Here is a 19,318-nt window from a genome sequence, read left to right on the forward strand (position 1 = left end):
CGAAAGACAGCGCGGTCGGAAAATATATCATCGATTTGAACTTTTAAAGTTACGATGATTATGTTAAGGGGAAGGCTGTGAGAGCAACCACAGCTTTACTTGAGGCGCCAGTGTACTGGGCACCACGAACCAGCTGGAATCGCCGGACCGAAGCATGTGAGTAGACTAGTTTCACCGTCAGGGACAAGATCGAGTAGGTCGAGTGAAGTACCAGTTTTCAACGAACCGGAAGCAGCGAACCAGAAGCTACGCTCCATCCGGTATTGCCGAACCGTCCTCGCCCAGTACTGGTTGGCCCTTTGAGTAAGATTTATGGACTATGCGAGAAGATTGCGACAAAACTGGGAGCTAAATGACTCACGCAACAGGCATCGGTATCGGGAGAACTTCCGACGAGGAATTGAGATGGCTCGCGAAAACAGGAAATAAATGGTTCACAGAAACGGGAGCCAAATGGCTAACAGAAGTTCACCACTGCGATTAGCCGGATATGTGTTCTGAGCTAAACCGCTCTAATGTATCATTTTGTCTTAAGACTGAATCAGCCTCCCCACGATACAACACTTCGATGCAGTCTCGTGGAACAAAAGGAAGGAAGAGAAGTAAGGACTATTAGTAGCGGTTACGCACAAAAGTGAATCCCACCTAGAGCCAATGTACTTTTGAAGCTATTTAACCATACTATAAAACATACAGACATTTTCAGATATCGACGAACTGAATCTAGTGGTATATGACACTCGACACTCCGGGTGTAGCTTAAAAAGTCAAATTTCAGAGTGATTGCACAGTCTTCCTTATATGAAAAAGGCAAAAAATGAACTGATGATTGCTATAATTTCATAAATCCGTACGACTATCAAATGAATTTATCTGATGTGGCTACCTGCTGCGCAACAAGATGGAGAAAAATGTAAAGATTTCGAAGATGTACACGGAACCGAGCCGAATTACTATCATGTACCAAACAAACAAATCTACAACTCTTCAAGCACAAGCGATAAACCAAAGCTGATGTTTCCACTAGAGTTCAAAAAAGTATAGTATGCACAGGATGTACGTCCGCCAGGCTACTGTATACGAAATACGCAATAGAAAAAAATATCAGAGAAAACCATATCTGAGATGAATAATTCCATTGACGCACACTTTACCTATGGATTCATTCCAGAATGTTTTCCAAAAGTCCATAAGTGAAATGTTGCAATCCTGTTTCTGTACATTGTTATCAAGCAGGTTCACCTTTGACCGATTTTCATGCCTTGTGTGTACAGTCGGTCCATGTGCCACCACAACGGAACGAAAACTATTCAAGCAACCAAAAGTTAATACCTTAAAGTACTCTTAAATGTTTACATTAAGTTCTTAGAGAACTTTCAAGCTTTTATTGGGAATTTAAAAATTGCACTGTTGGGAAAATTATTTAAAACGAAAACTAGCATCCCTTTCCTATGTGAACTTTTGATTGATTCAGTAATGTTTGCTTGAATTTTTCTAGTAAAACAAATAGCTCAACCCCGCTATACGAAATCACCCTGCGGAAACGTCCACGAGAACAATCGAAAGAAAATGCAAAAAGAAAAAAAAATTATGTTTATTAAAATAAATATTTATTTTTTGTTTGCCCCCCCCCCCCTTCCGAAAAAAATTGTACTTGGACATAATTTTTAAAAAAGATTTGTAATGGCCTAATTAGAAATCATTAAATATGAGGAAATGAGACGATTCTGATCATGCATTATGATTTCATTGCGAATGTTTCACAGTTCCTGCTGATCCACTGTTGCCATCTCTCCTCTACTCGATGAACCAGAAAAAAGTTCGAGTTTCGGAAAATGGCTTCGTAAAACCTGAAAAATTTCATATTTTACTGTAAAATTCGCTCACTTTTCTTCAAAATAATAGGGAGAAAAATCTTTTTATTCAGTTTCTGTGGTTCATCGACAGGCTACACATAGAAGAAAAAACAAGTAAATTCGTTGATTAGTTATCGTGTTCGCCAATTTGAAAAACGCGGTTTCGAGAAACACGCTATTAAAGGGTGTCCCACATCAAATTGCATCTAGGAAAAAACGCTGTAGAAAATAACCCATTGGATATTTTCTCCTGAAAATTTGGGTAAAAGTAGTTTAGAGTGTATTGTTAACATTTTTATTGCTGTCAGTTTTTCGAAAATGTTTGTCGATAGATTGAAATATGTGTTACAGGAAATAAGCGCGAGGAATGCATGGCTGTTCCAAACAAATGAAGTTCAGCGTGATCACCGAGATTGTGGGAGACTATTCTAGAGGTTCAATACTAACAATTAAGCAGATTAAGAAGTCAATTTTTGTTGCCCATTACACCAGACGCCCCCTTAAGTTATGAACAGCAACCCGGTTTGGAAATTCACCCAGTAAAACAATTTTGTTGCTGAACTCCCGGCGAAACGCTCAATATTGGTATTTGATCATCATAATATAGCGCATCCCACGAATAATCAGCCTTACGGCGGATTTATTTTTCGAACGAATGTGTTTCGAATCTGATACTCGTTTGATTTTGCTGGCATTATTGAGAATGGAAAACACATTTTGCATTCATACCCTACCACCTGTCAAATACTAATATATGGTAGGTACTCATTTATATATATATATATATATATATATATATATATATATATATATATATATATATATATATATATATATATATATATATATATATATATATATATATATATATATATATATATATATATATATATATATATATATATATGATTACATAAAATTAACAGTCTTACAAACACAAACCTGCAAATGAGCTGCCGAAAATAAAAGTCGCAAGGACATAACATGCTGCGAAAAATCATAGAATAATAAAATATTAGAATATAAAAACCGGATACAAACTTCAAGTATAAAAATCCTACTGTGACTCTCTTCTGTAAGAGTCGAATAAAAAAACCTTTAATATCTTCAATATATCAACCGGAAAAACATATCCGATTCTTACTAGGTAGTTTTTTTAAGCCGACTGTTATTCTTGAACATCTCGATATACTGATGCTCCTGCGCATACATTTTTTATTTTTAACCGGTTAATAACCTTGCCGAGTTTTACGGCTGAGAATTTTTAAAGCGATTCTTATGCTGAAGGATCTCTGACCGATTTTTACGCTTGAAGTTTATTTCTGATTTTACTATTCTAATATATTTGAAACGGGTTTTACCAAGCTGGTTCTGTCCTTGCGACTAGTATTTTTGATAGCTCTCGTATATATGTATATTAGAAATACACTACTAAAATTCAAGCGCCCTAGAAGACATTGTCTCGTAACTGTCTAGGGCACCAATTCTCAACCTGAGGGGGACGCGATGAAAAATATTTCATGTCTTGTTTCCTATCAGACTGAAAATGTTATATTGATAGCACACAAAATCGATGTTTAATCGTGGGGGTCCGCAACATCACAGGGTGGTTTCTAAGAGGTTCGTGGTACGAAAAAGGTTGAGAACCGCTGATCTAGGGTTATTGCCTAATAAGCAGTGTATTTATACTATACAACAAATGTTTGAAGGTTTGTGATTGTATGAAAATTGTGTTATTTAACGGCTCATTTTTTCATCGTCGCGTCAATGTAGCCAGCAATAGTGGAACAATATACAGTAAAGAGATAATATCTGAGCATCTCCGATCAGTCATTCAAATCAACTGGTAAAATTTGGGGCGTGAACAACAGAGTGACAGGAAAAAAATGACCCCTATCGGCCCATGCCTAAGTCGATTCCTAGTCCCACCAGGAGTACTTGTTCCAAATTTGAAGCAAATCGGACAAGTCTAGCTACCGGACCAACGTGCCTGAAGTTTACAGGTATTTTTCGACAATTTACATGGAGAAAACCCACTAACTCGCATTTTCGCCTCTATGTGGCACTGCATGCATCGTGTTTTCACTGTAAGTGAAAATAAGAAAGATCATTTAATTGCCTACAACTTTGTCAAAGACTGCTAGTGAATCCGGCTTTGTTAAAAGAAGTTATTAAACTTTTAACGAATTGATGTCTGAGTCAGTTTTGGGGCCTAGCAGAGCATGGTTGTGTATCAGTACTAGGGTTGTGGTACCGGTAATACCGGTACCGAAAATCCCGGGAGTACCGACACATTTTTGGTACCGTAATACCGGTACTGAACAAAAGCCAGTACCGGTATTTTCGGTATTATACAATTTTTTACGACAAATATGTTAACTCTGCAGGGGGATCTGTTTCAAAATATCGGTCTGTAAGATAACGTTTAATTATATTAATTTTCCTTCTAAATAAATCGTTGAGATAACACCTTTATGTGGGAATGAGGTGGGGCCATCATCATAATAATTCTAGAAGTTAAAGTGTTATTAGCGACATTCTGATTGGTTTCAATTATTCTCTGGGTGGCGCGTAATAAGACTATGGTCTAAGTCATGTCTGTATTTGGCTTGCTCTTAAACCTTTATCTATGAAAGAACGAATAGCGATTTAGTAGCTAACAGTTTTAGACTTGGTGAACTGCTTCAAATGGGGCGATTTGTAATTATTGGTGATCGGAAAATTCAGCAAAAATCCATAGTTTACAGGAAAGCAAAGAGCCTTGGTATGCATTAGAGAATAGTAGGCAAACGACATAAAGTTCGAAATCAATTTTCAGAAAAGCAAGAGAGGAAATGCGATTAATCTGCTCGGATTTACTGCCATTTTCGCTTTGATTAACTGTTGTTAATAGGGTTTCATACATTTACCATCTGTTCAAGTCGAAAGTCGCACCACTTAGCAGTTATTTATTTCAAAATGGCCTAGATTTCGAAGCAATTCAAAACAATAAACATGTTTTTTGATCAGCACAAATCAATCATTTGAGAATAAGATCATCAGTTTGAGCATTCAATTTCAGTTTGAAGCTTTCTGCGATTTTTTAAAAAAATATTCGAGTACCGGTACTTTACCGGTACTACCGGTACTGAGGGCTTCAGTACCGTAGTATCGGTTCTCGCCAAAAAGGGTCGGTACTGCGAACCCTAATCAGTACTCGATTCGCTTGAACTAAACATTTTTGTGAAATAATCGTTAGGTTTAGGTCAATAGTATGTTCAGAAGATTTATAGTAAGTAATACGAGTCATATTTTGGTTAGAAAATTTTAGTTCCACATTTTACCGCATAGAGGACGCCACACTAACTTTTCAATGGAAAGAGATAGAGATTAGGTGTCTTCCACAAAGTTGTAGAACAAGCATTTTTAAATAATTCTTCCAAACATCTCGATATTCTATCTCACTTCTATGAAAAGTTAGTGCTGGCCTCTATGCGGTCACAGGTGGAACTAAAATCTTCTAACCAAAACATAACTCGTATTATGCACTACAGTTCTTCTGAACATACTATTCAGCTAAATATAACCATTATATCACAAAAATGTATAGTTGGTGGGACTCGAGTACCGATACACAACCATGCACTGCTAGGCCTCATGCAAAACTGACTCAGACATCACTTCGTTAAAAGTTTGACAACTTCTTTTCACAATGCCAGATTCACTAGCAGTCTTCGACAAAGTTGAAGGCAATTAAATGATCTTTCTTATTTTCAGTTACAGTGATAATACGATGCATACAGTGCCACCTAGAGGCGAAAATGCGAGCTAGTGGGTTTTCTCCATGTAAATCCCATGTCGAAAAATCCCATACAAACTTCAGACACGTTGGTCCGGTAGCTAGACTTGCTTCAAATTTGGAACAAGTAAGGGTGAGCCGATTGAGTTTTCAAAAATTTATCATTTTTCTGGGCACTCTAGTGAACAATCTTTACAATACGCTTGCCTACCCTTACTCGTTTTTTTTTCTGAACACAACGTTTACTGTTAAATAAACGGCCATCCGCATCTCTGTGAATATTATTGCTGTGGAAAGGAATATGATCAATGTCACGTGAAAATATAAAACATGAGCAAAAAATTTACTTACTAAAACGCTTACTGAATAATAAGTAGCGAAGCTCCATCCACCAAACAACTAATTGCAACTAAAAGAACGCTACAACTGATTGGAACCGATGAGACTATATCAAACGGACTTATAGGAACGGAACAATACTAATAACATAAATAAAAGGACGATTTGCTGTTTTCGTTGCTTTCCTTTTTATTATAATGGCTTTTATTTTTTAGTTTTTTATAATTTTCATCTTTGATGCCAAAAAAACTAAACATTAAACATACAATGGAACTGAAGTAAAATCAAGCTTACAATTAAATTGTAACCAAAATTAAATATTTGATAAAACCTAGGATTTTCTAAAACTGAATGACATTCATGTAGCTACAGTCGATCTTGATAAATCATAATATTTAAACACTCTAATCCATCAATGTAGTGCAACATTCTCTGTTCGTCGTATTTTCAAATGCAAAAATCTATCAAGCAATGCTGACGTTATCTACCGGGTAATACAGGGTTCATACATTGATTTTTTTCTGAGCATCAGATCTATTGGTAGTCTAGACAATCTTTAGTCGCTTTAGTCGATTTTAAAACCTATCGATTGAGTACGGGGAGTTTGGAAATCAGAAGGTATGGCATTTCTTCCTCCATCACCGAATTAATTCGTTTCTTTTGGTGGTTACGAATGGATAATGCAGGGAATACCTATGCGTGAGAGACTTCAAACGCATAAAAAACCTTTCTCGTTAACCATTTTGTTATTTACAAAATCTCTAGGCTAATCGCATTAACTTTACGAATTGTAAAGGCACAATAATTAATTATATTATTCATATTGGGGGACAGTTCTAAACTCCATTCATTAGCGGTTAGATTATTTAGAATAAAAATAGAATGAATTATTTACTGCCATCGGAAAGCTTGTTGTAATGTTGATTACTAACCGCGTAGCTGTTCGGTGAAACACGCGGCTTAGGAAACCAGAAACAACGATAGCTAATTATCACAGTACCAAACGACATTCGGACCTACTATTTGATATTTGGTTCATATAATGGATTGCTTTTATATGTTAATGTATTTGCCAGAACTTACCTCGTACGAAGAAATGCTGTATAAATCGACCATCGTTCCGTAGCTTGTAAGGCCGAGTATTGTCTTGCATTTTTACATGTTTGACGCTTCTGTTGCTCGAACTGGCTAATCCGACTTGAACGAGTTTTGATTGAGTTCTATATTGACATCTACGTCCCTGAGATACGGTTTAAATATATGGGGATTGTAACGTTTATAAAAGGTACAGAAAATTGCTAAACTTAAGAAGTTTTTGTGGTGCGGTCATACGAATGCAAAATGTGTAACATTGAGAGCATCCATAAAACTTCAATGTTATTGCTCATCTGTAGTATCCAACGAAAGGGTTAAGCATTCAGCTTTTGAGCTGTGATATAGAAAATAGAGATAAGCAAACTGATTCAGTTGTGCAAACGAATCGCAACCGAATCACTTACTAAAAAGAATCAATTCTTTTGATCGACTCACTCATTCATTTAGCCACGCTGAAGAAATCAAAATCCATACAGTAGAACCTTGCGGCAATTAATACATAGTAAGTTAATACATAGTAACATAGTAACACACTGAAGAAATGTCTGTTTGAACTAAATTTGAAGTAAATTTCAGGTTCCGTGTATTTTTATTTCGATTGCAGCAATCAAGTCACCAATGAGGAATCAGGAATAAAAATACCAATAGTTGAACAAAGCGAAATCAGTACTGGTCGCATTGTGCGTTCAAATGCAAAAACCAATCAGAGCAGAAATGATGAAACTAAGCGGTACTGTTAGGTTTTACTTAGAATTCTACCTGAAAAGTACGGCAAGGGTTTAAGTTTGATTCCTCCCAGAATTTTGTCAGATTGTTTGCTCGTTTCCTATTATAATTCTGCCAACAAGATATTGCCAGAATTTTTGCACATTTTTTATATGGATTATGCTAGGGATTCGCTAGGTTTTTGTTGCTTCTGCTAAGAAGTACGTCTGGATCATAGCGGTTTAAAGAAGTATGATTCACCTATCTCTAAATGAAAAGCTCATAATCATTAAATGAAATTCCGACGAATGTGGAACCGAAATGCGGTAAACTTAAAGCAAGGCCCGGATTTTTGAGATATTTTTTATAGTAAAGAGCTAAATTAGCAATGTTGCTCATTCAATTAAATATAGGGTGATGAAACCATTTGCGCCATGTTTCTATTATTACCCTACCCATTTGAAGCCGTAGGGGCACTCGATTCGAGTTTTCGTTGCGCTAAAACACGAGAATTTCACTATTTTCAGCGCATTTCTGTTACTATATTGGTTCTTAACAACGAAGCAAAGCTGTTGATGTCAATTTACGCGCATCCCATTGATTATAGGGCAAGAAATTAACGAATTAGTGAGGCATCTTGCTTAGTATGGTGGAAATAGGCATTTTACCCTAGTGAAATAATATTGACTTCACCAGGATTTCCAGCAGGATTTTAAAATGTTGGAAACCGTTGAAAACAATCATTATTACAAATCTTCTTAGCACGACGTGTGTTATCATAAATCTAATTGCAAAAGGTACGAATCTGCTATGGGGAATAATTGAAATCACGAACGAGATTCACAGTAACTGTGTGGTCATTTGTCTAGCAGAGATCCCCGCTCGAATTTTTAGCCGAGGAGTGTTTCTTCGGTGTATATTAAAACAAATGAATTATCTCACATTGATTTTACAAAAGACTTTAGTGCACAGATCACGAAAACAATCAAAAAAAGGAATCACTTTTAGCTATTCATTTAATAGACAGAAAGAATGACCGGAACGGCGAGAAAGAAGATACGATGTAAATGGTTAACAAAACTTATCGGTTAGTCTTGCATTGAGATACTAGTCTATTTTGATTTTAACGTCTATCTCAGCGCCAAAAGGACACTGCTCTTAGATTGAAATAAAAAAATTTCCACTTTAGGAGTTCAGTCTCTCATATCGTAGAGCACTAATCTGAGGTCTGACGATGTTTTATTTCAGAAAAAGAACCAATTCCACGGACGGAATTGGAATTAGTTGTGGTGTGTGCTAGTCACCTTTAAGGACAAGAGCAGAAGATTGGTTTCAATAACCATAAGAAGTCTAGGTGTGTTCTTTAAGATCAAGAGTGAAAGATTGGTTTAAATAACCATAAGTCGTGATGTGCTTGTCACCATTAAGAACGAGTGTGGAGAGTAATTAGAAAAATAATCATGAAAAAGAACATAAAACTAAAGCAGTGAAAAATCGCAACAACCTTAACCCACTGGCGCTCGCGCCGTTGTATTTTGTACAGCACCTTCCAAAAGTCTAACGAAATCTTCTTCCAGCACCAGCGGCTGCTCATTCGGGGAACCATTCGCCGGAGTGCCGGAGGGTTGAAAACCTTTACAGGCTGCAGCAAACCATAGGAGGACATGTTACTTAGAGTATTCCAGCCGCTTATGGTAGACTCAGGAAATGTTCTACAAATCTTGGAAAAATTGGAGTGAAAAGAAAAGGTGAAGAACGAGGACCACAGAGTAGTATTCTCTAAAATTTATCAGGGACAGAAGATGAATATTTTTTACCGAATAATCCCGGTTGCACTTAGTCTTTGAAACGGAAATGAACTCAAAATTATTTGGGTGGAAAGAGAGAGAGGAAGCAAACGAGTGGAACTGGAAATTCCACGAAAATCCGTGCGAAAGTCTCCAAAATCGTGACCGAACATCTTATATTCCGATGAAACTTTACAGGTTTTACCGGCATGGAAGACTAAACATTTTCCACAGTCAATAAGATTATTTTGACTCAAGAGTAATTTCCTAAAAGGGCGAAAACGTTTCTACGTGCAATAATTTTAAAAAAAATTTGTGCTATTACTCTATTTTATACAGTAAAACTATCTGAGAATGAGTTACAGAAAATGAATACTTCCGCGCGAAAAAAATATACACTGAAAAAAATGTTGTCATTTTTCACAAAACTAAAAATTTATTTTAAATATTCAAATTGCAAAAAACACAATTTTTTAATAATTTTATCTTGCCAACAAATACTTAAAGAGAAAAGTAACATTTTGAATGTGATTGCACGATAGAAAACTTATCGGTAAAAAAGTTTTTCTAACAATGACTGTATGTATGTTTTTCAATTTCATACTAATTGGCATGCAAAACTGTAATTTAATTACAGAATGAAAATCTAAGTATCATTCTAAATCAAAATGCATTTAACAAATATCTTCCAAAATTTTCGAGATATTTCGTATTTTGCTCTAACAATTCGCGCTACCCCATTATAAAATATCGATAATCTAATGTTTTAAAGACGTAAAAAAACTTTTTCAGTGTATTTGGACCTAACAAAAACTTTTGACATATTTTTATAATTCATAAAATTTGCAGTCAAAAATACAGTTTTATTTTTGAATATGATTCTAAACACCAGTTTAAATAAAATTCTAAAATTTTCCTAAAAGTGATAGTTTTCCATATATTTTGAATTTTGTTTTAATAACACAATGATTTTGTTTTACTATGTCCTTTTCATGTGTTATTCGCGTTTCTCCATCAACAACAAAAGGTTTTTCAAAAGGCCTATAAAATTTTCTGTAACTTTCTCTTTGACATCAAAGTGATATTGACTACTACCATTTGAAAGCTACATGAAAACAATCAACATATGATTCAATAATATAGTTTAATCATCAGGCCCTATAGTTGAATAATATTTTGATTGTTTTTGAATAGCTTTCAAATGGTTTGATGTCAATGGGAAAGTTACAGGAAATGTCATGGGCCGTTTGGAAAAACCTATTGTTGTTGAATGAGAAACGCCAATAACTTATGAAAAGGTTGTGAAAACAAAATTTAAAATATCTCGAGAACTACAACATTTCAGAAAATTTTTATTATGAGCATTTTGATTTAAAATGGCGTTTAGAATTTAGATATTCAAAAGTATTATTGTCAAAAGTTGTTGGGAAAACTTTTTTATTGAAAGGTTCCCCATGATTTAAATACACCGAAAAAGTTTCTTTTGCGTCTTTAAAACGATAGACATTAGATTGTTGACATTTTATGATGGAGTAACGCAAATAACTTTTAAAAAGCGAAAAATTACACGAATTAATTGTTTTGTTGGAGCAAAATTCCAAATATATCGAAAACTATCGTATTTTGCAATTTTTTTGTTAAATACATTTTGATTTAAAATGGTACTTAGAATTATATTCTGTAATAAAATTACAGTCTTGTATGTCAATTAGTATGACATTTAAAACAAGCATAAAGTTATTGTTAGAAGAAAAAATTACAATCACAATCAAAATATGTTTCTTCTCTTTAGGTTCTTGTTGAAAAAATATAAAAAAAATAATAAAAATTGTTTTTTTTGCGATTTAAATTTTTAACAAAAAATTTTTTCAGTGTATATTTTTTTGTATAGAAGTATTTATTCCCTGTAACTTGTTCTCAGATAGTTTTGCTGCATAAAATAGAGTAATCGACCAAAAATTTTTGGAAGTGTATCCACGTAGATACGTCTACGCCCTTTTGAAATACTGCTCTTATATCAAAATATTGCAATTGCCTGAAAAAATCATAGAGATTCATAAACCGAACACAACTTCAAAGTTTCGTTCGAATCGACGATGGTCATATTTCGCGGTCGACCGGTTTCTCATGGTATCCCTCAACTACAAATAATTTGCAGATCGTCAAAAATATTCTCGTTGAAGGAAATAAGGACGGTAAAAGAGATAAATTTACCCGTTCAATACGATGAGCTGGCCCAAGAAATTTCTCATCTACTTGGTCTTCCAATACATAATTTTCAGTACGTCAAGCCTAAAATACTGAAGGGATTAAATCATAGACATTTAGTAATTCCATTGGACGTATTGAAGGAGAAAATAAGCCAATTGCAATCAAAACAAAATTAAGATAACTGATGCTTGGACATCTTTCTGGAACTATGGCAGGCGAACACTTAATAATCATTCAAGAGGAAGATCGTTTAACGAAAAATACTAAGCAAATATATTTTTCAATTGAGGGTTTTATAGCAAAAAATTCAATGGACCCAAATGGACTCTTGAGTCCAAGTAGCTTACAAATGACAAGAAAATCATCGATAAAACATTGCCGTACACTCGAAATAGGAATAAGATAGATTTACTTTGGAAAGATGGCAACATTCAGTATCCAGATAACTAGCTCGGAAAAGATTCATCAACTTGGAGCAAAATATTAAGTCAGAAGTCAATTTGGAAACATGGATAATTGATACTATTGTAGACTAAGCTCCAAAGGATCAAAGAAATCAATGCATTCTATGGCATTACCACAATAAAAAACCCGTTTTAATCCACCTGGTGATGCAATGCTCTCTCATTTATCCAAACTACGATTCCATGGCTGGGTATGTTTAATATAATGGTGGAAATGTCTATTACATATTCAGTGCGATTTACACATACGTACAATGAATCGACAGCTTCGAACTTGAGTTGCTATGTGTCGACGCTGAAACACTTGAAATCAGCGGCGGATCCAGGAGGAGGGTTCGGGAGTTTAAACCCCACCAAAATTTTTAACCTTGTTAAGAAATTTTAAATTAGTTTCTCAACTCAAAATCATTTCAAACCAAATTTTTCACTGGTTTTTCAGACCCACTAAGAAAATTTATTCTAGAGTAACTAGAAAATTTTATTCGGGTAGGAAGGTACATGATAAGCGAAGGGCGGTTTAGGAAAAGGTGGTGAGTGATGTGAGGGAGAGGGGGTACCCCTCACCGTATTCCCCTAATTACGCCCCTGTTAAAATACAGAAAACCTATACAAGTCAAAAAAAAAAAAATAAGTTGACGATATTCAGAGTGATTGAACAACCTTTCTATAGGAGAAAGGCAAAAATGTGAATTTGCTGTGTGTCCGCATTCTTTAATCCGTAACTCCGGAACCGGAAGTCGGAATTTAATGAAATTCTATAGCAGCCTATGGGAACGTTGTACCTTTCATTTGAGATTAAAAAAATTGGTTCAGCCATTCCTGAGTAACCGATGTGCTTATTTTTGGTCACATACATACATACTAGACCTCTCCACATTTTGATAAAGTTTTGAAATATACATGGGTCAGCTCAAATTTTTGTTCTAGGTGTGAATTTAAGAACTTTCGCCAAAAATGGCCTTATTTGGACATGATTTAGAGGTGTCTCCAATCAAAAATCGTGTTTTTGCTATGTTTCCATAGGAAGATCACTTACACTTTGATTTGATAAGCCCTACACGTCCACATATCATCAAAGGTTGTTCCTTACACGTATCTTAACATGTTTTAACAGGTGAACATAGCTCTAATCGCAATAGAAAATTTGTTAACTGGATTTTTATATAGAGAAGAATACCAAAACCAAGAAAAAATACTACTAATTTTCCTTGGTTTTGATATACTTTTCTATATGAAAATCCAGTTAACAAATTTTCTACTGCGATTAGAGCTATGTTCACCTGTTCTTAAGAAATTTTCTGTTTGGAATGAAATCGTGTAATCTGGAAAACAAGCGGAAATATTGGTTACGAATAATGGAAGGAGCTGAGAGTGTGCAGATCCGAAGATTTATTCTCAGCAAGCAAACCCTATTCATAATGGGATTCGATTCACCATTGGGTTTATCTGGGACTAACTCTGACCACAGAAAATACAACTATTGCATGGCCAATAGAGTAGGAGAAATTTCTCAAGTCAACAACAATGGACCAGTAGGGTAAAGTTCGTACAGATATAAATACAGGGAATGAAGGACAAACAGTTAGCAAATGTTATGTAATATGATTAACTGATCCTGAGTTCCTAAGAGAATTTGAAGGTCAATGGTAATTGCACTACTTTGTACCATCATTACAAAAACCCGGAGCATATGCGAGAAAATCTACAATGTAGATTCTACATGCTATTTGGAAGGACATTTTGCATGACACATAATTGCTGAAAAAGACTTTAGACTGGATTAAACCACGTTATTGACCAATGGTTGGAATGGTGCTATTACACTTATTTGCACTAGCATTTGGAGAGCCCATTCGCGGGTTAATAGCTTATGACTGCGGACATCCGGAAGTTAATTTCGCTAGCTCTTAATTGATAATCATTTCTTCATGCTTACCATTGTTAAAAAAAACTTGAGCATAACGGAAGAATTGGTACAAGGTTTACAGCGCGGCACCAAGGGATTTGGCATGGTATATCAATGTAAGGTCATAGTAAAACGATCCATAAGGCATAGTGGGATGCGTTCCCATACTTCGGATTACGAAATAAGTTACTCGTACATAGTGAAAGAATTCACCTGGGAGGAATGTAGGAACACTCGCCTGGTCGGAGCTGTTACATTGGCTCACAATATTAGAATTCGTGGGATCATGCGGAACGGTTCAACTAGAGGCGCAACTATCATTGTGGGACACGTCTCTGGAAATAGCTGCAGTGAAAGAGTGTACAGAACTCTTGAATCTATATGGACAAATGCGAAAGAATACGACATCGCATTGTACAGCTATATTGCTGCAATTGATAATGAAAACGATCAGATTAGCTTACGACATGGAGTTTTATGCACTTATTCACATGAAAAATGTTTATACTCAGAGGATGGATAGACAACATGGGACATTTACCTTAATCAGCTATGTGAAAATTCAAAATTCGAGATTTGGTATGAAGGTTGTGCAAATAAAACAATGAACATAGACTCCAAACAACAACCGCAAAGTCAGCAAGTCGTGTACACGTCAGTATCTGACAAAAATTTGTTTTCAATCAGGACCAAAAGCGCTTCAAAAATCTGTGGCTACAATGGATATAGTACCGATCATCCAAGAAAATTCATTTTAGAAGTTTCGGAATTCAAGTCACCATTTCATAGGAAACCAACTAATGCTAAGAACCATGATCTATTTACATATTTAACCCTTAAAGGCGCAAAGCATTTTTTTTTTCAAATTTTCTGAAAATTGTTTCTCAGCATTAATACGTTACTCTGATAATTTTAAGATGGTTTTCGCAATGTTGTTTTAAAACAACATTGCGCATTTAAGGGTTAAACTCCAAGATAACTTTGGTTGAAAACTATATCGGGCAAAAACTGGAAGACGCCTATTGTGTTGTAGTGACAGATGTGTGTAAAATAGATAAAAGCGCTGTTACCAAATATTGTAAATATGGTAACGAAACCATGTTTTAACACCAGAAAAGCGAACATTACGACCAAGATGAACGGAATTTTAGTGTACCCCGTTAATGCCAACTAAGTTTAAATTTGGAGGACGATGGTACACGATAGATGGGAAAACGATCGCTTCACAAAAACTAACAACAGACATCATAACAAAATGAAGTTATACGCCACAACACAATTTGATGGAGAGCGGTGTGATACTGACAGCGTTCAGAAGATGATTCACACAATCAATATTCATAGCGGTCTATCTTAAAAAATGTAAATTTATCTCAGAAATTAAGTTTTTTTTTGTTTTGTCACATTTCCTTTACGAATTTATATCAGAAATTGGTGCATACTGACTGCTTCTCAAGCAATTCCCTTCTTTATTTTTCAATTTGAATCATTAAGAAGGATAAATACAGAACAAGAGAATAAATATAACAGTTTAAAACAATCTAAAATTGATAACATTCAATTCCAATTAATAAGATTGTTTTCTGTATGTATACAAACAAAGTTGAATACTGCGGGAAATAAATATTACATAATGAAACTTGATGTACAATAGGAAATGCAAGCATCTTTAGATTGTGATGTATATCTGATGATTTAAGTAGATGTTTAATTTTCGAAATTTTAAGTCTGTGCTTTAATGGCTTTTTCGTTCATCCATGATGCCACAACAAAATAGTGTAAAAAAGACATAGACTGATTACACCTAAATTTGAATGAGAGTAGTAGTAGGACAATATGGGATCATCCATAAATGACGTAGCATTTTTTGAGTGATTTTTAACACCCTGTCCCCATTTCGTCACAAACCTCTAAATACCCCCCACCCCTAGTAATTACGTAGCTTGACGGTAACCCTACCCCCCCCCCCTTTGTCCACGCAAAAAAATTAAGAAAAAATAAAAACGATGATAGTTAGAAGAAACGGGTAAGGTTGTCGTGACATCAGGTCAACCTATATTGCCCTTTAAAAAGCTACGTAGCATGACGTGACTCCCTACCCCCCTGTCGTCACTCTTCATCGCAAAATAAAAAAACTCTTCCCTCCCCCATATAATGCTACGTCATATATGGATGGTATCAGAAACAAAAATGCCATGATATGTAGGTTCCGAAATCAAGTTTGATCCGTGGAGTTTTCAATCTAATAGTGATTTCTGCTATAACTAGTAGCTAGTAAGTTGGGTAAAACATATTGTATCCAACTTTGGTGATTTGCATTCTTACAGCATTACCTTTAGATTCTAATCACCTAGGTACCAAGATGAGGCGACATAAGCATAATTTAAAAAATGCATTGATTACAGAACTGTGTTCGCTGCTGTCAGTTTTTAAGGAACACTTGCCCAACTCATCAGATAAGATATTCCCACAACGGTCTAAGTGCGTATTGCATTGAAAAAAAATCGTAGCGAAGTGATGCAATTAGTGAATTTTATCAATGTAGCTATATTAGAAGTATTTTTTCTTCATTTTAGTACACCTTTCAATCTTCTGTTCCAGCACCCCTTCTTGTCTGAATTGCACAACTAATCTCATAAAAATACAACTCAGCTTACTTTTTACGTTCAAACGGTATAAGAAAAAAAATTAACCCAAAGCTAAATTGGAATGGGCATGGTAAGTAGGCAGAAGATGGAGGAAAATCTAAATTTCCAAATACCTGAGCTCGTACAATGTTGCCACCAAAATGTGATTAGAATTGAACTTGGTTCAAAACTATCAGCATGCAGTCACAATCCGATTACGAAACAAAGAACGAAACTGCATCATAAACTTAGTTAGGAATCAAAAGTATCGTTATTCTCTACGATTAAATAGTTTTTCGTCCTCCTTATCCTACCATATGGCGAATCGTTCTCAATCACATTACTCTCCGCTTCGGCCAGCAACAATCGTTCACGTTCGTTCTGGCTTCCGGAATTTCGCTTCAGATAAATACTATTTGTGTGCTGGACCAATTTGCGGGATTTAATCTTTCCCTTTTCTTTCTTCGAACCGAACAGTTTGGTAAGCTTAAACTTTCGCTTGGTTCGGTCCAGCTTACTGCGGAATGAGTTTGACCTCGTAGATGCATTACTATTCGAGTCATACTCTCGCATGGCCGTGCTGTAGTCACTGTAAATCGCCGACGGGCGGAACAGGGGCGTTTGAGGACACAGATGTTCATAGTCAGATTTCACATCCACCTCGTTGCGGAATGTGACTGAGCTTTTGCGAGATGAACCAACTTCATTGCTGGACTCGCTAAGCTCCATATTCGAAAAACTCTCATGCAAATCACTATGCATTTCGATACTAGTGCTATGACTATCGTCCACGCTAACAGACTTGGACTGTGACACCAAAAAACACTCACGTTTAAACTTAGACTCGGCCGAACCGAAACGATGGAATTTATAGTCGGAATCTTCTACGATGGTTGAATCCGATCGACTACTGGCATACATTGTGAGATTATCACTGGATTTAGAACTACTAATGCAGGATATGGGCTCATCGAGCTCACTCTCTCTGGAGAAAATATCATCCAAACTTTTCTGAATCGTGCGATAAAAGACGCGATCATACACGATCTCGTTCTGGTCGGATTGTCCTGGAACGTCGTTGGTACCTTGATAATTGCTATCTAAACTACGGTTACGCCTATCGCTAGTACGGCTCGAGATTGAGGAATTGGTACTATTACTACTAACGTAACTTTTAAGATTAAGAGTACAGGAAGTGGTTTGCTGATAGTGTTTACTGTTATTGATGGTGTTTAGACCATCATGACTTTTACCTAGTATTTCGTTACGCGACGAACTGGCGGATATCGCCAGGGTGCGGGTCTTGTCCAAGTTCGGGGCACTTTTACTGAAATGCGGCGTCCGGACCGTCGTTCGCAGTGCCGGCAAGTGACCTCGCTCGCGCTGATGCAGAGTCGACGGTCCCCAGGTTTTGCCTTTCATGCCATCAGTCGGAACTGTATTGGTTGGTTTAAATACGGGGTGATTTAGGTTTGATTCGATAAAATAGGGTGTTAGTAGATGAGTCACAATGGATGAAGACTTATTATTACTGTCATTTGTCTATACCTATTATATGGGCGTCGGGTATTTAATACTGGTAATACTCGAAACAAAATAACTCATAAATAAAGATGATAAAAAAACTGATCAAGAAAATAGAACATTTCATCAACAACGCAAAGCTAACACTATGCGCTCAGTCCAATATTTTAAAGGGATGATAGCGGAACAATAGAACCGCTGATAATGACCAACGGCCAAGTAAGCATTTAAAACATGGAGAACATATTGATTCGATCGATCCACATCATGATGAGTTCAATGTTTTACGTCATATCCATTTGTATCTAATTGCCCACGCTACACACACCAGTGATTGCCACGCTCTTCACATCTGGCGTGTATTCACGAATTCTGAACTTCTGGATGGCCTGGACTTCTGATTCTGGATTCACGAATTCTGGATTAGTAAGACCGAACCTGGGTTAAAAGTTCCACATCTCAAAACGAAAAAAGATTGGTATAAGCCACAACTTGGCTGCACAAGATCGACCATGATGATGGTGAGACGCAGCAATAGCGCACTTTAAATGCAGTGCTGCCAAATAAACAAGTGTCGTTGATTAGAGTTTATGCATAGTTGCTCGAGGTTCATGGAATAGAATATGGCAACCCTAAATTGCGATTACACTAATAGTAACATGACTGTTGCTGTTTTGTGTTAGCATGGTTATTAACCGTTGAAAAAACTTGAGCGCAAGAAGAAAAACCACCTGCGATAATTTGAAACGCATTTTGGAGGTATAAAACTTTAAAAACTACAAATTGAATGGGACAACAAGGCTTAAGTAGACATCGGAGAAGCTTAAATTATAGGAAATACTCAAGTTATTGTTATTTTTAGCTTGTGTTAAAATGACGCAAAAACATCAAATAGAATCAAAACGTTGATACGAGTTTGAATATTCCTCCTTTCGGTTTGTTCAGATGGTTTAAGATATGTGATCGGTAGATTATTCGTAGTAGACCACTAAACACAATATCTGATTAGAGCCACAATGCCTTCTT

General features: G+C 35.9%; 1 protein-coding gene across 3 annotated transcripts in view; it reads right to left on the reverse strand.

The window, feature by feature from the left end:
• LOC131683407 (mitogen-activated protein kinase kinase kinase 11-like) overlaps positions 1-19,318 on the reverse strand; it is an 84,310-nt gene that overhangs the window by 19,475 nt on the left and 45,517 nt on the right. For 2 of the 3 annotated variants that reach the window (XM_058965373.1, XM_058965372.1), the window contains one exon: positions 18,022-18,204. The exons of the other annotated variant lie outside the window; for it this stretch is intronic. In XM_058965373.1, the coding sequence (XP_058821356.1) occupies positions 18,022-18,204 (183 nt within the window). The remainder of the gene's footprint in view (positions 1-18,021; positions 18,205-19,318) is intronic. 3 annotated transcript variants of the gene reach the window in all.

This window comes from Topomyia yanbarensis, chromosome 2 (genome assembly GCF_030247195.1).
Source record: "Topomyia yanbarensis strain Yona2022 chromosome 2, ASM3024719v1, whole genome shotgun sequence".
NCBI classification, from domain to species: domain Eukaryota; kingdom Metazoa; phylum Arthropoda; class Insecta; order Diptera; family Culicidae; genus Topomyia; species Topomyia yanbarensis.